The sequence below is a fragment of the Sorex araneus genome, chromosome 11, assembly GCF_027595985.1.
Source record: "Sorex araneus isolate mSorAra2 chromosome 11, mSorAra2.pri, whole genome shotgun sequence".
NCBI lineage: Eukaryota > Metazoa > Chordata > Mammalia > Eulipotyphla > Soricidae > Sorex > Sorex araneus.
The window spans coordinates 46,336,659-46,354,502 of record NC_073312.1 but is presented as its reverse complement, the minus strand read 5'-3'; the positions used below and the strand labels follow the sequence as shown (position 1 = coordinate 46,354,502).

General features: G+C 58.1%; 1 protein-coding gene across 1 annotated transcript; it reads right to left on the bottom strand.

Annotated features, from left to right (window-relative positions):
* Positions 1 to 759: 759 nt before the first annotated feature.
* MAT1A (methionine adenosyltransferase 1A) lies at positions 760 to 16,687 on the bottom strand. Its single transcript, XM_004607430.2, has 9 exons — positions 16,396 to 16,687; positions 12,868 to 12,945; positions 11,897 to 12,019; positions 9,236 to 9,348; positions 8,760 to 8,903; positions 4,322 to 4,540; positions 3,151 to 3,333; positions 2,745 to 2,878; positions 760 to 2,364 (listed from the first exon to the last, which is right to left on the bottom strand). The coding sequence occupies exons 1-9, from the start codon at positions 16,481 to 16,483 to the stop codon at positions 2,262 to 2,264; spliced, it is 1,185 nt and encodes a 394-aa protein (XP_004607487.2). The 5' UTR covers positions 16,484 to 16,687; the 3' UTR covers positions 760 to 2,261.
* Between the last annotated feature and the right edge of the window lie 1,157 nt (positions 16,688 to 17,844).

The following is a 17,844-nucleotide window of genomic DNA, read 5'->3' as shown; positions in this document are numbered from 1 at the left end:
CTCCACACCGGCCAACATCGCCGTTCCAGTGCGTCCTGGCAAACACGCTTGACAGCCAGCAAAGTTTCAGTGACGTCCATGTCCTGGCAAACACGCTTGACAGCCAGCAAGGTTTCAGTGACGTCCACGTGGGGGCTTCTTAGGGCATAGGTCACGCCCAGCCCAGACTGGGGGGCCCTCCTCCTCCCGGCCACGCCCCATGGCCAGACTTACCCGGCCGCCTGCTTGCAGGGCACAGAGCAGGCCCCCACCGCCCACCTGCCCGCGTGTGGCCGGGACCACAGTCTTGCAGGGACGCTATGCTCTCTGCCCCCACAAGACCCATGAACGGGAACTGGGTACAGGGCTGGCTCCTCCCCATCTTCCTGAAATACCCACCCCCCCAACTTCCCCGAGCTTCAGACATGCAACTGTCCCCCAGAGACTGTCGGGCGCCGCCTGGTGCCCAGCCCTGTGGGAGGGAAGGAGGACGGGAGGTAGACAGGCTCGGGGCAGCTGGCGGTGCCCTCCAGGCTGCGGGCACAGGCCCACTCCAAGCCTCTTTGGCCCGACGTCACCTGGGCCAGTGACGCATGGGACACGGGCTGCCCCCCTCACTTGGTCCCCATGGGATGCTATGTGGAAAAAGCACAGAAATGCCGTGACGGAGCGTGGTGGTCTGGGGCCCTGAGCCCCTGGGGGGTGGGGGTCAGGTCACAGTGCTCCGAGGGGCGCTGTCGAGAGAACACTGGGCACCGAGTGGTTCTCCTGTGAGTTTTTAATTCTTCCTAGCGGAAACTATTCACAAAGAAAGGTTCCAGTTTGTATACACAATCCTATAAACAACGTGGAGCCCGGTGTGGCAAGGAGGTGGGCAAATAGGACATTTCCACTGGGATGAATATTTGGCCGGCCCGAGTTAGGGGACCCCCCAACCCCCACCCGGGCCACCTGGCTGCCTCCCTGTCCTGAAAGGATCTGGAGGTTTCCCCGGGGGCTGGGGAACCCCTGGGAGAGCCCAGGGCTCCTGAATCCTGCCCAGGTTCTGGGCTTTGATGCTCTGGGGGGGGGGCATCCCCCTGCCCCCGGGAGGAAGGGAGCTCAGCCTCGGGGCTCCGGGCCGTCTGCGCCACGTCAGGCTTCTTGGGCTACCCCCAGCCCTGCCTGGGGTCCCGGGGGCTGCTGGGGAGGCTGTGGGGGAGGGGGAGCGAGGCTGGCGGGAGAGAAGGAGGAAGAGCGGCTCCTCTTCGCAGGGCGGGGCCAGCCTGTCCATCACCAGCTCAGCCCTTAGAACCTGGCTGGCCCTCGGGAAGGGGTCCCTGCAGGTGACCCTACTGATTCAGCACACGGCGAGGAGTCCTCAGGAGCCAGAGGAAGGGGGCCCCAGAGTCCGGGGCCCTGACTGAAGAGCCGGGAAGCCCAGGTGGGGCTGCCCACTCACCCAGGGGCCCTGAAAGGCCCGAGGGCCAGGGAGGGGGTTATGTGCTTGCTTGATTCCAAACTCCAGCCCAGCCTCATGGCCAGTTGGGGTCCCAGCTCTCAAAACAAAGGAGGGTCCTGAGCTACACTGGACTCTGCAGATGGTCCTGGGCTGGCCGAGCCTGTGTGTGTGTGTGTGTGGGCGGGGGTGGTCAGACCCTTAATCCCAACAACTTCCATCTCCGGGATGGGCAGGGGGTGGAGGCACCGCCTCCAGGCAGTCCGCTCTGGCATTGCTTAGGTTAGGCCCGTTTCTGGCCCCAGATAGGGCAGGGCTGCCACAGAGGCTCCTGCGTCGAAGCTTCTGGAATTCAAGGGAAGGCCCCAAGCCAGGCAGCCCTGGGGCCCTGGGCCAGTGACCTCAGTGGTCTGCGTCTGGGTTTCCCTGTTAACAAGCGGGGGAAGGTGCTACCTCATCATCGTGCTGCAGTGAAGGAGAAACGAGACCAGCAATGAGCTCAGTGCCTGTGTGTCACTGAGCGGGTGTGTGTGTGTGTGTGTGTGTGTGTGTGTGTGTGTGTGTGTGTAGGGCAGGACCCCACAGAGCCCTGAGTTCTGTGAGACGCGCCGACTATGACGCAAGTGTGGAGCCTGCCGGAGCGGGGGTCGCGGGGGGGGGGGGGTCCCGGGAGGGAGGGAGTATGTGCCCTGCATGAGAAGGGAGGGTGCCCACACAATCCACACCACCCGGCCCGCGGGGAAGGTCCCCGGCCCAAAGGGTGGGGGCGGGGTGAGGGAGGGGCTGCTTGCTGGGGTCCAGGCAGGCGAGGGCAGGAGCCTGGGTAGGGGGCGCCCAGGGGGCTCTAAAACACAAGCTTCTTGGGGACCTCCCAGGGGAACTCCTTCCTCCCAAAGTGGCCGTAGCACGCCGTCTTCTGGTAGATGGGCTTCCTCAGGTCCAGTTGCCTGCACGGGCAGCAGGGAGACGGTCAGTCCCCATGAAAGGGCAGCAGCTCCCCCTGCCCCCCGTCCCCCGAGTCACACAGAGGCCCAGCGCCTTCCGCACGCAGCCTTGTCCCATGCTCAGGAGGCAGAAGTGGCTGGACAGGGGGCCACTGCCCCCGAGGCCTCTGTTCTGTCCATTCCCTCCCAGTGCCCCCTGGCTCAGAGCTGGGCCAGGCCCACTGGACTTGCAGCACCGGGTGCTACCCTGCTTGTCCCAAGCCCCCCGCCCCTCCCCCGCCCAGGCCCTGCTCAGGGACCCTGAGAGCCACCTCCTGGGGCCGGGACCCCCCTTCTCAGGGACCAGAATAGAGGGGGACTTCCGGAGTGGGGGGCTCCCTCACTTGACAATGACGCCGGGCCGGAGGTCAAAGTTCCTGTTCACCACTTCTAGAAGCTCCGCCTCCGTCTTCTGGGATGTCCCATAGGTGAAGAGCGAAATGGACAGGGGCTCGGCCACCCCGATGGCATAGGACACCTGGCGGGAGAGAGCAGGGTCAGGACACAAGGTTCCGCCGCACAGACACCCCGGTTTCCGCCAGGAGGGCAGCGGGACCCACGCGACCCCCACGCTCCGGGGTCGGGAGAGATGCAGCAGCACTGTGACAACCACCCCCGGGCTGGTGGGGGGGTCCCGCCCCTCCAACATTGCTCCCCTCTACCCCTTGGGAACCCTCACAGCATTGGAAATGCTTGGTCCCCCCAGATAGGGTTGGGGGTCTCCCCGGGCCGGGCGGGGGGCCAGCGCACCTGCACCAGCACTCGCCGGCAGAGCCCGGCTTTCACCAGGGACTTGGCCACCCAGCGGGCGGCGTAAGCGGCAGAGCGGTCCACCTTGGTGTAGTCCTTCCCGGAGAAGGCCCCACCGCCATGCGCCCCCCAGCCGCCGTAGGTGTCCACGATGATCTTCCGGCCTGTGACGCCTGCGTCACCCTGTGGAGGGGAAGGAAGCCATGGCAGAGGAGGGCCACCACCCCTCCCTACTTGGGGCAGCCCAGGCCCCCCACCCCCTGCACCTTGGACCACAGCTGGAGAGAGCTCCCTGGGCCAACACAGACTCAGCCCAACACCCTGGGGGCCACCCTGGCACGGAGGTCAGGGAACCTGTCCATCACCCACAGAGAAAGAGAGGGGCGGGGGAACTGGGTCCCTGACCAGGCCGGGCAGGGGTGACGCTGGGCTGCCCCATGCCACATCACATGTCTCAAGAGTCTGCTCTGCGCAACAGCCATCAGGAAAGAGACTCTGAGAGCATCTTTCGATGACTTGGGGGGAGCAACCTGCTGTGTGACCCCTCCCCACTTAGACAACTGCAGCCAGTTTTGGTTTTGTTTTTGCTTTTGGGGTCACACCCAGCAATGCACAGGGCTTACTCCTGGCTCTGCACTGAGAAATTACTCCTGGAGATGCTTGGGGTAATATGGGATGCTGAGAATTGAACCCAGGTCAGCCGCATGCAAGGCAAACGCCCTACCCACTGTGCTTTCGCTCCAGCCCCCAACTGCAGCCAATTCTGGTTCAAGCCCCAGCACCCCGTATGGTCCCTCCGGGGCGGTGCCAGGAGAGATCTCTGAGTGCAGCAGAGCCAGGAGTAAGCCCTGAGCCCTGAGGGGTGCGGCCCCAAATGCCGCCCTCCCCCAAATATACAAAAACAACCCCACAGGGAGGACCACCCAGGCCCGATGCTGACCTGTTGAGTGCCACCTGGGAAAGGCCAGTCAGGCAAAGGGGAGTTAGCACCTGCCCAAGGTGTGAGGGGCCTGGGGGATCCTCAGGATACGCCCCGACTTCTCTCAAGGGCCGGCAGAGGAATTCCCCTCCCCCCACATTGCACACACAAACAGGCCCCGGGGAGCCCCCGCCGCGCTGCTCCTCTGCAGCCTCCGTGCGCGGGGACCAAGGGCCAAGCTGAGGGGCGCACCTGGGGCCCCCCGATGACGAAGCGGCCGCTGGGCTGCAGGTGGTAGATGGTGTTCTTGTCCAGGTACTTGGCCGGCACCACGGCCTGGATCACTTGCTCCTTCAGGGCCCTGCGCATGTCCTCCAGCGTGATGTCCTCGTCGTGCTGGACCGAGATGACGATGGTGTGGACGCGCACGGGAACCACGGCGCCCTTGTCCTGCGCGTACTGCACCGTCACCTGCGGGACAGGGCGGGGTGGCACGTGGGGCCATGAACCAAGGGGGACACGGCACTGCTGGCCAGCCATGGGGGTTTGGAAGCAGGCAGGGCTCCCGGGAGGCCCTCGGAAACGTCCCCTTGGTGGGCCCTTGGTGGCGGGGGGCGGCACCCCTGCACCCTCCACCCCTTCCCCCCGCCCCCCAGGGTCCCCACTCAACAGTGTGGGTGATGGATGTAGGAGGGAGCCAGGCCGTGTGTGAGGGGCAGGTCTGTGCCATCCAGCCACAGCGTGAGCCCCCGACCCGCCCCACTCTTGGAGCCCCCACCTGGTGCCACACTGTGAATGCTCTGGCACAAGCTTATCCCACCTGGGCCAAAGTTAGTGACCCCCGGAAGCAGGTGTTGTGTCCTGCTGTGACTCGCTGGAGTCCCATCCTCTGCCTGGGAGATTTCTGCTTCCTCTTTTTATCTTTCTTAGGTCATATCTGGCGATGCACAGGGGTCACTCCTGGCTCTGGAATTACCCCTGGCGGTACTCAGGGGACCCTATGGGATGCTGGGAATCGAACCCAGGTCAGCTGCGTGCAAGGCAAACCCCCTACCGGCTGTGCTATCACTCCAGCCCCTGCCTGGGAGATTTCTGGCCCTTGACAAAAGCCCTCTCTCAGCTCTCCAGGGCCGAGGGGCCCCACCTCCTGCCAAGGCTGGGTGTGTGTGTGGGGGGGTTCAGGACTCCACGGTTGCACTTGCTGGGGCAGCTCTGCCCGTGCGTGGGGCCAGTGCCGGTGGCTGCCGCCAGGACGGCTGAGAAGGGCTCAGGCCAGGGTGCCCAGGGGGCTGCAAGCCCTGTAGTGGGGCGCCGCTGGGCGTAGCATGGAAGAGCAGGGAAGCAGAGCGCCCCCAAGCAGGGAGCTGCCCGCAGGGCCCCAGCCCATCTCACGGCAGAGCCGTCCAAGAGGCTAGTCCGCACAATCTGAGTTAAGCCGCCCCAGAGCAAGACGGACACTCCCTTTCTTACAGGGGGGACACTCAGGCCTCTGAGATGCAAACTCCTTACTCTACAGTCACGCACGGCCAGCGAGAGGCCGAGAGGGCAAGCCCTGCTCTGCCCGAGCCACGGCTGTGTCCGTCCCCTGCCGTGTCCACCAAGCAGCTTCCCCACGGACCCTGTCCCTTAGGGACACGTGCCTGAGCCTGAGCCTGATGTCATGCCGGACCCTGGTAGCCACAGAGCAGCGCGGGCGGCCCGAGCTTCTCGAGGGAGAGGGAAGGAGCTGGCGAGGTCTGGGTAGGAAGAAGCCAGCGCCGCACGCTGCAGGCCCATACCCACGGGAACCAGGCCAGGAGCCCAGAGCAGCTGTCCCGGGCCCCAGTTTCAAGGCAAACGAGCCGAGGTTACGGAACACGAACACCCCACGTCAAACCCCACGGCCAGCCCTGAGCTGGGAGCCGGGGGCGGGGGTGGGGCTGCAGAGGCTGCCGCTATGTCAGAGGGCCCACAGGGACGCCGCAGGATGGTCCCCGAGCCGCGGCAGTGCCTGCCAGGCCGCTGCCTGCTCACCAACTACCCCGTAGGCTGTGCTGCCCAATGCACAGAGCAAGGGGGATGGGCTCTTGAGGGAGGGAGGGAGGGCGAGAGCCCTGTCCAGGGCACACGTACAGACACACAGACAGACAGACAGACGGCAGGACTGAGACTCGCAGGACACACAAAACAACAGGACTGCGTCTGACGCAAGCCCGGTCAGAGGGAGGCAGCCGGGGCCAGGGAGCTCCCGGGAGGGGCCCTGCAGACCAGGCCCTCGCACCAGGCCCTCACGCCCGTCTCCCCCGCCCCCACCCCAACTCAAGCCGTGCCCTTGCAGACACGCAAAAGCGAGGGGGAAGCAGTGGGCTCGGAGCAAGGCTCTTATCTCACCGCGTCAGCAAGCTGTGGAGAGAAAAACACCCCCTGGAGAACCTGTTCCGGCCGGGGAGCAAACACAGCCCTGGCACCGCCACCCCGCACTCGCTATCTACGCCCGCGTTTGCTCAGGTGCAGGGACTCATCCTGTTCCCAGTCAAGGCTGGTGGCACGGACAGGCCAGAGCAGAGCCACGGCGCCCACGTGCGTGGGGCGGGGCGTCCCTCACTGAGCCTCGGCCCCCCGCACAGACCCTTCCTCAGGGCACACTGAAGGTAGGGCGGCCCTTCAGCATCCGAAGGAGCATGAGATGATTTACTATTGAAACCAAATCGCATCACTGTCTTGTGCTTTTTAGAAGTAAACACACACACATGTGCATAAACACGCATGCACATATGCACCCACATGCCCAGCAGAGCTCAGGGCTAGCACCTGCTCACGCACAAGTGCTCGGCCAGATGTATGGCAGTGCCCTCCCCCGCCCTCCAGGGTGCGCTGTGGAGAAAATCCCAGTGTCCCTGCAGGAAGGACCCTGTGTCCCCTCCCTCCACCCTCGCTGCCCCGGTCAGTTCCCTTCTCTCCCCCAGAGAAATGCAGGCACCTCTGCTTGCCGTGCTCACAAGGGAACAGGGAGGCACCGCCCGTGCTCCCGCCCTCCCCATGCTGGGAGCTGCTCTTCTGTGAATCTGTCTGGCACGGGTCGGCAGGACAGGGACGGGTAGGGCCGGGCAGGACACTGCCCCGTCAGCCTCACTGGGGGCCATCCTGCCCCACAATTTCGAGCACACCTGAGCAACGCTGACCGTTTCCTAGTCAGTTTGAGGGCACATGGATCACCGACAGTGGGGCATCCCCCGGACACAGCTGTCCTTCCCTGCCAACCCTGCTGCAGCCCGGATGCCACCGGGGGGAGGGGCTGTGTGTCTGGGACAGAGGCCCGGGCACCAGGTGGGGTTCCAGAACCACGCCCCCAAGTGGAGGGTGCGGGAAGGCCCCAGCTGGGGAGGTTTCTCTGGGGAGACCTCCCAGGGAGCCAGCCGGGAATTCTGCACCCAACAGCAGGCGGGGCTCAGAGACAGACTCTACATTAGGCCAAGGGTGGGAGCCCAGGGGGAGACCCTAAGAAACAAGGGACATGTTTTGACCCAGGCTGGGCAGGCCACACACAGAAAGGTCCAGCTGGAAGAAACAAGAAGTGAGGCCTGAAGGACAGGGGGTGAACTGGAGCGTCCAGCAGAGAGAGCCCTGGGGGTGGGGGGCAGCCTGGGGCCCGGCCTGGGAGAGGCTGGGCTGGAGCTTGAGGGGGGTCTTCAACCTCTCCACGCACACCCCTTTTTGCCCAAGACAGTTCCATACAACCTTGGGGATGGAGGTACATAAAACAGTCATGTCACACATTTGCGGATACTAAATCATTAACAAACGAATTTTCCAACAAATTTCTAAATGGGGTCACAGAACACGGAGGGGGGTCTGCAAAAAAAATGGCAATGCTAAGAGATTTCTGAACGCCTACCACCCCAAAACACACCAGAGTCAACTGCTGTCGTGAATCTGCAAGTACGAATTCGGGGTCTCAAGGGCAAGAGGCGGGAGAAGCGGGAGCACGGGTCAGGGAAGGCTGCTTGCTCGCTCTCCGCGGAGGGGGAGCAGGGCACAGGGGCCCGCAGGGCGGGGAGTGGGGCCCGCGGCAGCCCTGGGCACTGAGTGGGCAGAGGGGAAAGCTGGATTCGTCTGCACAGCAGAAAGGGCAGCTGGGAGAGAGAGCCTAAGAAAGGGCGCACGGGGGTCATCAGGATTAACCAGGGCAGGGGACGGGGCGTGAGGGGGTGAGGTCTGAGCTGACACTTGCATCACCACTGCCCTGCAAACAGAGACTTCAGCGCAGCTTACCACACTAGCCGGGGGGCACAGAGGTCAAGGCCCAAGGGGACAGGGTCAGGAAGAGCAAAGGCAAAGCCCTTTTGGGTCAGAGATGGGTGGCCGAGAGATAGAGCCTGCACCTGTCCACATGTGCCCAGGCCTGTGCCCATGGACAGGCAGGGGCAGAGGCCGAAACCAGGCAGGAACTGACCGCGACTGGGCACTCACCAGAGTCTACAATCGCCTACTAAGGAGGCAAACAGGTGGACCCATTCTTGTGAATGTCTTGCCTCTTTGACAGCGAAACACCAACATTCACCCCTGAGGAATTTTCAAATCAGTGATAGCCGGTGGAATTCGCAGTTCTTGATGTGCCCGGTGGTCTGCTTTCACCTTCAGCGTGGCAAGAGCAGGGCTGGGTGCTGGGAATGTGCCCTGAACTCTATGTGACAGGGAGCAAGGGGCTCACCTGGGTCTTCGAGTCGGGCCTCAGCCAGGGGAGGACTCCCGAGCGCCTCAGCTCCGCCATGCGGGCGTTGAGCTTGTGAGCGAGGATGATGGTGAGCGGCATGCACTCCTCCGTCTCGTCCGTGGCGTAGCCGAACATCAAGCCCTGTAGCAGGCAAGGAGCCTGGTTCAGGCAACAGGGCGACAACTTCCTCCCCCTCGGGTCTGAAACCACACGGAGGCCCTGGGCATGGACTGTCTGCACTGGGTCCATGGGGAGGGAAAGACGCCAGTGGCTAGGAGGGGGCGATGGGCCCCAATCCAGCATCCGAGGCAGTTGCAGCAAGGGTGACTGACTGACCCGGGCACACACCTCCCTGGTGGCTGTCTTCAAGGAGAGGACTGTCCCACAGAGGGACCCAGGCACCTCCTGGCTCTCACGGGTCAGAGCTGGGCCAACCCCACCTAGGCCCTGACCCCTGCGTGGCACTGACTTACCTGGTCCCCAGCACCCACATCCTCTTCGTTTCTGTCTAGGTGGACGCCCTGGGCGATATCTGGGGACTGCTGCTCCAAAGCCACCAGCACGTTGCAGGTCTTGAAGTCAAAGCCTGGGCAGGAGGGAAGGCAGGCCTGAGCTGGGACGGTTCGGCTCCGATGGGGGTGGCAGCAGGGGACTCTCCGATGGGGGGGGGCGGCCAGGGGACTGTTCAGTTCTGACACGGCATTTCGTGTGGGAGTGGGAATCGGGGTCTCTACACCTGTGTCTGCATGGGAGCTTCCCATGCTATCAGGAGAAGTTTTCAGCCAAAGACATTCCTCTCTGAGCACTAAGTTACAACTCTGGTTATTAAAGACACACCCCAGGCAGCATCCCGAGAACCAGGGAACAGCCCAGATGCACAAGCTGCAGGGCTGGGGGTGGCCGGGGCCACATACTTGGCCTCCCCCGGAGGCACTGCCCAGGACCTGGAACGGTGACTGAGAAATCATGGAGGAGGCCTGAGCTGGGTATGAAACACCTGCACAAAACGGTACATACAGGACCACCCTGGGACTTGGCCAGAACCAGGGGCCTCGGTCCTGAGACAGGCCTGGGGATGGAGAAGCTCAAGAAGCCACACCCGGGGCTGGAGCGATAGCACAGTGGGTAGGGCGTTTGCCTTGTACACGGCTGACCCGGGTTCGATTCTCAGCATCTCATATGGTCCCCCGAGCACCGCCAGGAGTAATTCCTGAGTGCAGAGTCAGGAGTAACCCCTGAGCATCGCTGAGTGTGTGCAAAAAAAAAAAAAAAAGAAGCCACACCCTGGCAGCTCTGACCCATTCTGCTCATCCCACTGAGCTCGGGCAGGAGGGGGTGGCTGGCCCCCACAGACCACCACCGCACGCTGGGTGCCGGGGCCCACACACAGCCAGCCTGTTCCTCTCCTCACTGGTTGTCACAACTATGGTGGGTCCCCACCTGGTATTGTGCCTTCTGGTACAGACACGTGGACAGGCTCCGCACCCAGAAGCACAGCTGCCAGCAGAGCCGGACTCTCTCACTCCTGCCTGTCTTGGGGGACTCTGGCTCCTAGGAACCCTCCCTGCTGCCAACGCAGGGTGCAGCTTGGCCAGCGCTTGAGGAAGATCTAAGTGTCCATAAACAAGCGGGCTTTCCTGGTAGAAGAGGCAGCTGGCGGAGCCGGGGAACGTGGCAGGAAGCTGGAGCCGCGCCTTCCCCTGCGAGGTGCGGACTGAGCTGGCCGGCATGCATCGGCTCACGCCGCGCTCCTCCCCTCGACTCCTGTACTCAGACACCCCCTGCCCAGCTCTCCCAGGGAACACCTTGGTGGCTGCTGCCCGGAACGTCAAGCTTCGTGCGTCTTGAGCAGTCACAAGGGCCACCTTCCGGTCTGCCCACCCCCAGGAAGACACCACCCGTCACCTTAGAACCACCCACGAGGAAACAGCGTGTGTTCCAACAGGGCTGGCTCTGTCCGACCACGTTGATCGGACCCGCTGGAGGTGGGCTGTGACGCCGTTGGAGGTGGCTGTGACGCTCGCCTGCTGAAGGTCACAGCACCTCTTTGAGGGACCACAGGAAACTCAGAAAGAGCCAAGGAGATCCTCAAGAAAGTTTCCTGGGCCAGTTCATGATCCCAGAGGCACAGAAAACAATCTCGGAACCCAGCGGCTTTTTTTGGCAGAAATCCCTCCAGACTTATTACTAAAATATCAGAAATCCAAAATGCTTTTCATAACCAGCAATAGAAAACAAAGTACCTAATGAGGCCTTTTCGGCAGGTCTGAAGGCTGGGGAAAATTCCAAATAATAATGATGGGTCTTTTGTTGAAATATTGAATGTGATCAAAGCGGAGAGAGAGTAAGGTGGAAATCATCTGCCACATAGGCGGGGGAGGGTGGGAAGGGGGGGTATACTGGGGTTCTCCGTGGTGGAGGGTGTGCACTGGTGAGGGGATGGGTGTTTGATCATTGTATGACCGAGACTTAGACTGGAAAGCTTTGTAACTGTTCTCATGGTGATTCAATCAAAAAAAGAAAGAAAGGAAAAAAAAAAGAAAAAGAAAGTTTCCCAGGCCAGAGTAATAGCACAGCGGGTAGGACATTTGCCTTGCATGCAGCCAACCCAGGTTCAATCCTCGGCATCCCATATGGTCCCCCGAGCACCACCAGAAGTAATTCCTGAGTGCAGAGCCAGGAGTAACCCCTGAGCATCACCAGGTGTGACCCAAACAAATAAATAAAAAAAAAAAGTTTCCTTCTACAGCCAGAATTACCTGCATGATCTATGATCTAAAGCCTCAGTTTGCTCACCTGCTTCACCACGAGTGATTAGAAGACACAAACACAGCACCCAGCATGGGGGCCAAGGCCCAGAACGCATCCCAGCAGCCCCCAGTCTGTGCCTCCCCTCCCCCTACCTTCGCCCACACTGTGAGGGCAGGACGTCAGACCAGCCCAGGACAGGGCTGACCCAAGAGGGCGCAGTCACCTCGCTGGCCGTACTTTTACCAGTCAATTTGACCTCTGGACCCCAACAAACAGACCTCGGGATTTCCCCCCCCTCCCACTGCTGGGGGTTTTATTTGCACTTCCACAGGGAGAGTCTCTGACTCAGCTCCAGGGTAGGGGGACTCGGGCCCGGGACTCACCCTTGGCCGAGTCATCGTAGCCGATGTGCTTGATGGCATCGCGCACCACGCGCTGGTAGTCCACCGTGGCCCTGGAGGTGATCTCCCCGCACAGCAGCACCATGCCCGTCTTGCACACCGTCTCTGCAAGGGCCGGGCGCACGGGTGGGCGCCTTGAAGGGGAGCACCTCGCCAGCCCCCCACCTCGCAGTGCTGCAGAAAACCCCTCAACGGGAGCTCCCGGGGGAGATGGGGTTCCCAGGAAGAGAAGGGCACCAGGGAAGAGTGGGGTCCCCGCTCAAGTGGGAGCCCCCTGCCAGCGACGCCCCGGAGACCCCCTCTGCTCTGCAAAGAAGGGGCCAGCCCCTAAGTGTTCACACTCGGCTCCTTCAAGGCATGTTGGCGGAGACAAGAGTTGGGGGCTGGAGCGATAGCACAGCGGGGAGGGCGTTTGCCTTGCACGCGGCCAACCCGGGTTTGATTCCCAGCATCCCATAGGGTCCCCCAGCACTGCCAGGAGTGATTCCTGAGTGCATGAGCCAGGAGTAACCTCTGTGCATCGCCGGGTATGACCCAATAAGACAAAAAAAAAAAAAAAAAGAACGCAGTCAACTAAGTGGCCCTCTATGGCGTAAGGCTCCACTGCAGGCTCCAGGGATTGGGGTTCTACAATGTGATCAAAGCGGACATGCTTTCCTGCTGGTTACTTTAGCAAGGTGAAGTCTATTCCGAGGGGCGCAGGGTCCTCAGGGCCTGATCCCGGGGCCAGCGGGAAGGGGCAGCCTGCAGAGCTCAGGCCAGACGGCTGGCAGGAGGAGAGTCCGGCACCTGGACCTTTGAGCCGCTCAGCAGGGAGGGCAGCATCTGGTCACCCCGGGGCCCCTCAGCTTGGAAGCCCCTGGCCCTCTGCTCTGCCTACAGCTTCCACACAGAAGAACAGCTGAAGCTCAGGGGCTGAACAGCTGAAGCTGGAGGGAAAGGGGGTTTCTTACCACAGGCCACCTTGGCGTTGGGGTCCTGCTGGAGGTGGGCATCGAGGACCGCGTCGCTGATCTGATCGCAGATCTTATCTGGGCAAGGACAGGTGTGCGTGAGAACCAGACACCCGGAGCAATCATACCCCACAGTATAAACTAAAGATACCTGTCTGTCCGTTCACTGATCAAGTCTTCCTAGGGAAGAGGCCCCTTTGCTTTGAACACAAGGAGGGATTTTTTTTTAAAACTTTGGTTTCTTCCTATTCTGCCTGATTTTTTAAAATTAATTTACTTATGTTTCAATTGAGTCACCGTGAGAACAGTTACAGGGCTTTTAGGATCAAGTCTCAGTCATACTATGCTCAAACACCCATCCCTTCACTAGTGCACATGTTCCACCACAAATAACCCCAGCATACCCTGCCTTCCACTCCCTCTCTGCCTGTGTAGCAGATGATTTTCACTTTACTCTTTCCTTACTTTGATTACGTTCAATTTTCGATAGGAAACTCACTATCATTATTTGGAGTTTTTTGCCCAACAGTCAGACCTGTCGGAATTCTGCCTGATTTTTTAAATCATGCACCATCAGGGATTCCCTAAAATGATTCGTTCTAAATTATTTCTAAGAGTCAAAGGAATTCATACACACGGCCACAGGAATGAGGAATCCTCAACACCTCCCCATTAATTCTAACATGCAAGGAAGTTCAGAAAGAAAGTTGACCGAATAGCTATTAGTGCCAAGTTGTAGGGTCAGAGGGGGTAAGCAGAGGCACTGTACCACGAGATGCTCGATGCACTGTCTCACCCACATCCTCGGAATGCTGAGAGCTGCCACATATCACTGGCGGTTTGAGGGCTACTTCCTGTTAACTTTGTGACTCTCGGATCACACCCAGCGCCACTGTGTTGGCAAAGCAGGGCTGACGAGAGCTCACGACTTGGGGTTGGATCTCATTCTCCCACTATTTGCCTTCAAGACTCCAGTCGGTCGAGCATATTGATCATTAAGTGGCACTGAGAAAAGCTTGCTGCAGCACTGGGGGGTACAGGAACTGTCCATTGTCACAAACTCAAAACTGGAAGTGACAGCTATTTACACACGTCATCGCTCATTTCTGCTCCAAATACCCATAGACTCTGCTCTAAACAGACTGCTTAATTCCTCCCCTCCCCACTTCACTGAGGTATGACTGCTGTACCAAAATTTTGCACATAATTAAACGTTTACAATTTGGTAAGCTTGGACATAGGAATATACTCACATTACCATCACAATAATCAAGGTGTTTTAATATATACATATATATGTATATATATATATACACATGCATATATATATCCATCACCTCTAGAAGTTTCCTCAGGTCCATATTTTTTGTGTGTATTCTTAGTTTTTAAATTAATTCAAATCCAGAACCTAGCAGTCCTGCTCTAAAAAAGTATGCATTAACATGTCCTTTAAAAAAAAAAGGGGGGGCTGGAGTGATAGTATAGTGGGAGGGCATTTGCCTTCCCTGTGGCTGACCAGGATTCAATTCTCTGTATCCCATATGGTCCCTGAGCCCTGCTGGAGTGATCCCTGAGCATAGAGCCAGGAGTAAGCCCTGAGCACTCAGTACCTCCCCTCTCCCCCCAAAAAGAAAGCCCACTGCACACCTGTTAATGCACCCCACCAGCCTGCCCAGCAGGACCCTGAGGTGCCACACACATCCTGAGCATGGATGACTCTGCTTGTTTCTAGGACACAGGTTGTATCTCCCCAGCACATGGGGAAAGCGGGCAGGGGTGTTAAGGATAAAGCGAGAGCATAAAGACAGCACGCAGGTGAAGGTAACGCCTAAGGAGACTGCTGGGGAATAGTTTCTTTAGACTTTTAAAGTTTCTATCAAGACCAGTGAATGGGATTTTTTTATATAGTTTAAATAAGATGCATCAAGGTTATCTTTCTGCCAGAGAGGAATTTCAGCATGGAGATGACAAAAAGGAACCTGACTACTTAGTTCCTATACATTGGCAAATAAAAGGGAAATCAGAATAATGGGAGGGCTGCCTCTGGGCTGACAAAACAATGAATTGTTTGAAAGGAATTTTCATTCACTGCGCGGAGCATGTTGCATTGTGCCTGATGGTGCCATCTGTCACTGCATGCCAAAGCACCTGCTTCTTCCGTGGAACAGACCTTTCCCCTAACTTAGAGATGACCTTCGTAAGCCATGGAGCTGTCCAGAATTTGTCTGAGATCACAGGGTGGTAAACCTAGAAATTCTCTTTAAAGCTAGGCACAGTGAAAAGAGGCTATTTATGTTAAATTGAGCTATGGTACATATAAAACTTAATTTAGCCAAGGCTTCTCGATAGAAGCCCTATTTGGCATTTGGAACTATTTTTGCAGGTGGAGGGAGGGGGTGGTGGCCTTTTGTGTTCACCAGGTTGAGCTTGTGTATTCATCTGTATCCACCAAAGGCTGGTCACTTTCCCCCTTCAAGATCTGTGACAACCAAATGTTTCCAGAAGTTCTGAAACACCTGGGGAAGGAGCAAGTCACACCCGCAGGCAGCACCGCTGACACATATGTCAGGAGTGTGCCCTGCGCCCTCCAAAGCTAAGACACAAGGGGTGGATATTACATATTTCTACAAACAGGATAAGGGAAATTAAAGGAAAAGAAAAGTGAAGTGGTGACATGGCATCCCAAACTTCAGGGACACAAATGGTTTCTGAAGAAGGGCTTCAGCACATAAATCTAGTCCCCAGGTGTGTCTAGCCTAGACACACACACACACACACACACACACACATTTTTCTCCCTAGAATACGAGTTTCTCAATATGTGGCTCTCACGCTGGTAACACTGACATCTGGAAACTTATCCAAAAGTGGGGAATCTTGAACCTTACCCAAAACTGAGCCAGAAACTGGATGCCGATGCACCCCAGAGTTTGAGAGCAGCTGTTCTAGAACTCCGACAGTCCTCAGGGGTGTATGAGCTCAGAAAGCTCTCATTTCTCCACATTACAGTCCACCCACCTTCCGGGGGTGAGATGCATGCTGGAGTTCACTGCCTCTCCTAGAAACTGCCTATGTATCTTTTAGCTAATAGACACCTCAGAAAGCACAACTGTCCACTCCATCTGCCCACACTGGACAAGCAAAATCCTGGTTGAATTCAGGGCAAAGAGTCTCAGCCCGCTGATAACAGCTGCCACAACATTACACACGGATGTTCACATCTGCCCATACCCGCCTGTGTGTATGAGAACGCCGAGCTCTCGATTCTCTTACTGTGTGGCCCCACTAGGTGAGATGCTAGTACCCTTAGATTGTTAGCTTACAACTCTGTCATCTGTATCGACAGTGGGTTTTTTATTTTTTGCTTTTCCTTTTCACTTTTGTTTCTTTTTGCAAAACTACACGTTATAGAATTTTTTTAAATTGCTGCCTCCGCTCCTCCAGAGAGCTGTCACAGAAACCCCCACAAGTTTGTTTTTGAGACCTCCCTTGCTCACCGGCGGCCTCCGTCCTGGACAGCCCCCTTACCTGGATGGCCCTCTCCCACAGACTCCGACGTGAACATGAAGGCCCCCTCCTGAGAGCGGTCGTACTTGCCGTCCACGGGACCGTTCATCTTCGGGTCTGCTCAGCTGCTTCGGAGCAACTCCGATGCTTTGACTTGGCCTGAGGTTTTTTGTTGGTTTATTTATTTTTTTTTCCTCCTTGAAACCCGACGACGGGCTTGTCTTTGGCAGAGCCACGGGGCTCCCGGCTGTCTAACTCCCTCCGAGCACGTGAGAAGAGTGTGTGGGGATGGGTGAGAAGGGAGGGACTGGATCCGGATGTGTCACTCCCTCTCACTGGTCAGAGCTGGCTCCTAAGAACTCCTATATATGGAAAAGTGAAAGTGGCTGAATAATCATGTGAGGAAACTGGAAGAGTTCATTTCCGGGGGGTGGGGGTGGGTGGAGGGTGGGCGGGGAGAGGGGCGAGAGGGGCATATGTCTTCACACCTTGAGGAATCCCAGTCCCCAGCTCGGCTGTCCCCCAACTCTGAGCCTCCGGCCAATGTCCGAAGGCTGCAGCGAGTCTAGGGCCTGAGAGCACGTGTGGATCTATCTCGGCATCAGCTCTGCAGCTCATTTCCAAACTGCTGCCGGGTTAACACCCCCTGTTGCGGGGTCAGGGGGCTGTGGTGACTCCAGGAGGCAAGCGAGCAGCAAGACACGCGTTGTCCCAGAGATATGGTTCAGGCAAAGATTGCAACACAGAGTGGGCCTTCGCTGTGCTCCCCCCCTCCAGCCTCCTCGGGGTCAAATCAGGATCGAGCTCTTCCCCTTCCTCTACCTTCTAAGAGCGAGAACTTGCACCTGTGTTCTGAGCCAGTGTGGACATTACACAACAGGTTCATTCGAGAGGAAAAGCTTTGATGTCCACATTTTTTTTTTAACTAACAGGGAAAAAAAAATCTATACTGCTTGCTACACGACAACCAAGACGTCTGCACAGTATCTGGACAGGTTACAGAGAATGATTATTTGAGAGGCTGGTTCACTAGACGGAAGCTGTCGGAAGTCTCCCCACATCTCCAGGTGATAAATGCAACGAATGTACATATTCACTCCCGTACACTTGATAAACATCCTGCTCACGTAACTCCTGCTTTGGCCAAGAAAAGTAGACAGGATTGTATCTCTAACCAAGTCATGCACGAAGTGACAGCATCCCTCCCTTCATGCTCTCCCACTCTCAGACTGAGCCGCATCCTCAGGCCCACAGAACAATGGGGAATTGAGATCACAGGGACTGAGAAACCGGTTCTTGCTAGAATGTAATAAAAAGTAATCAACCCAAACCTGGCAAAACAAAGATTGGGACTGTGGGAAGCAGAAGGTAGAACGCCAGAGCCTCAGCTAACAACGCCGGTGACGGAAGGCCCTATGAATGTAACTATAAATAGGGTTATCTGAAACTTTTTTCGGGTGCATGCTCAAT

What these genes read in the sequence shown, in the direction of transcription:
- MAT1A (XM_004607430.2), bottom strand. Translation starts at nt 16,483, where the DNA reads ATGAACGGTCCCGTGGACGGCAAGTACGACCGCTCTCAGGAGGGGGCC. An exon ending in GGCCCGACTCGAAGACCCAG is followed by an intron (nt 4,541 to 8,759) that starts GTGAGCCCCTTG and finishes CCTGTCCCGCAG; the next exon opens with GTGACGGTGCAGTACGCGCA. An exon ending in CGGCCCGGCGTCATTGTCAA is followed by an intron (nt 2,365 to 2,744) that starts GTGAGGGAGCCC and finishes CTGCCCGTGCAG; the next exon opens with GCAACTGGACCTGAGGAAGC.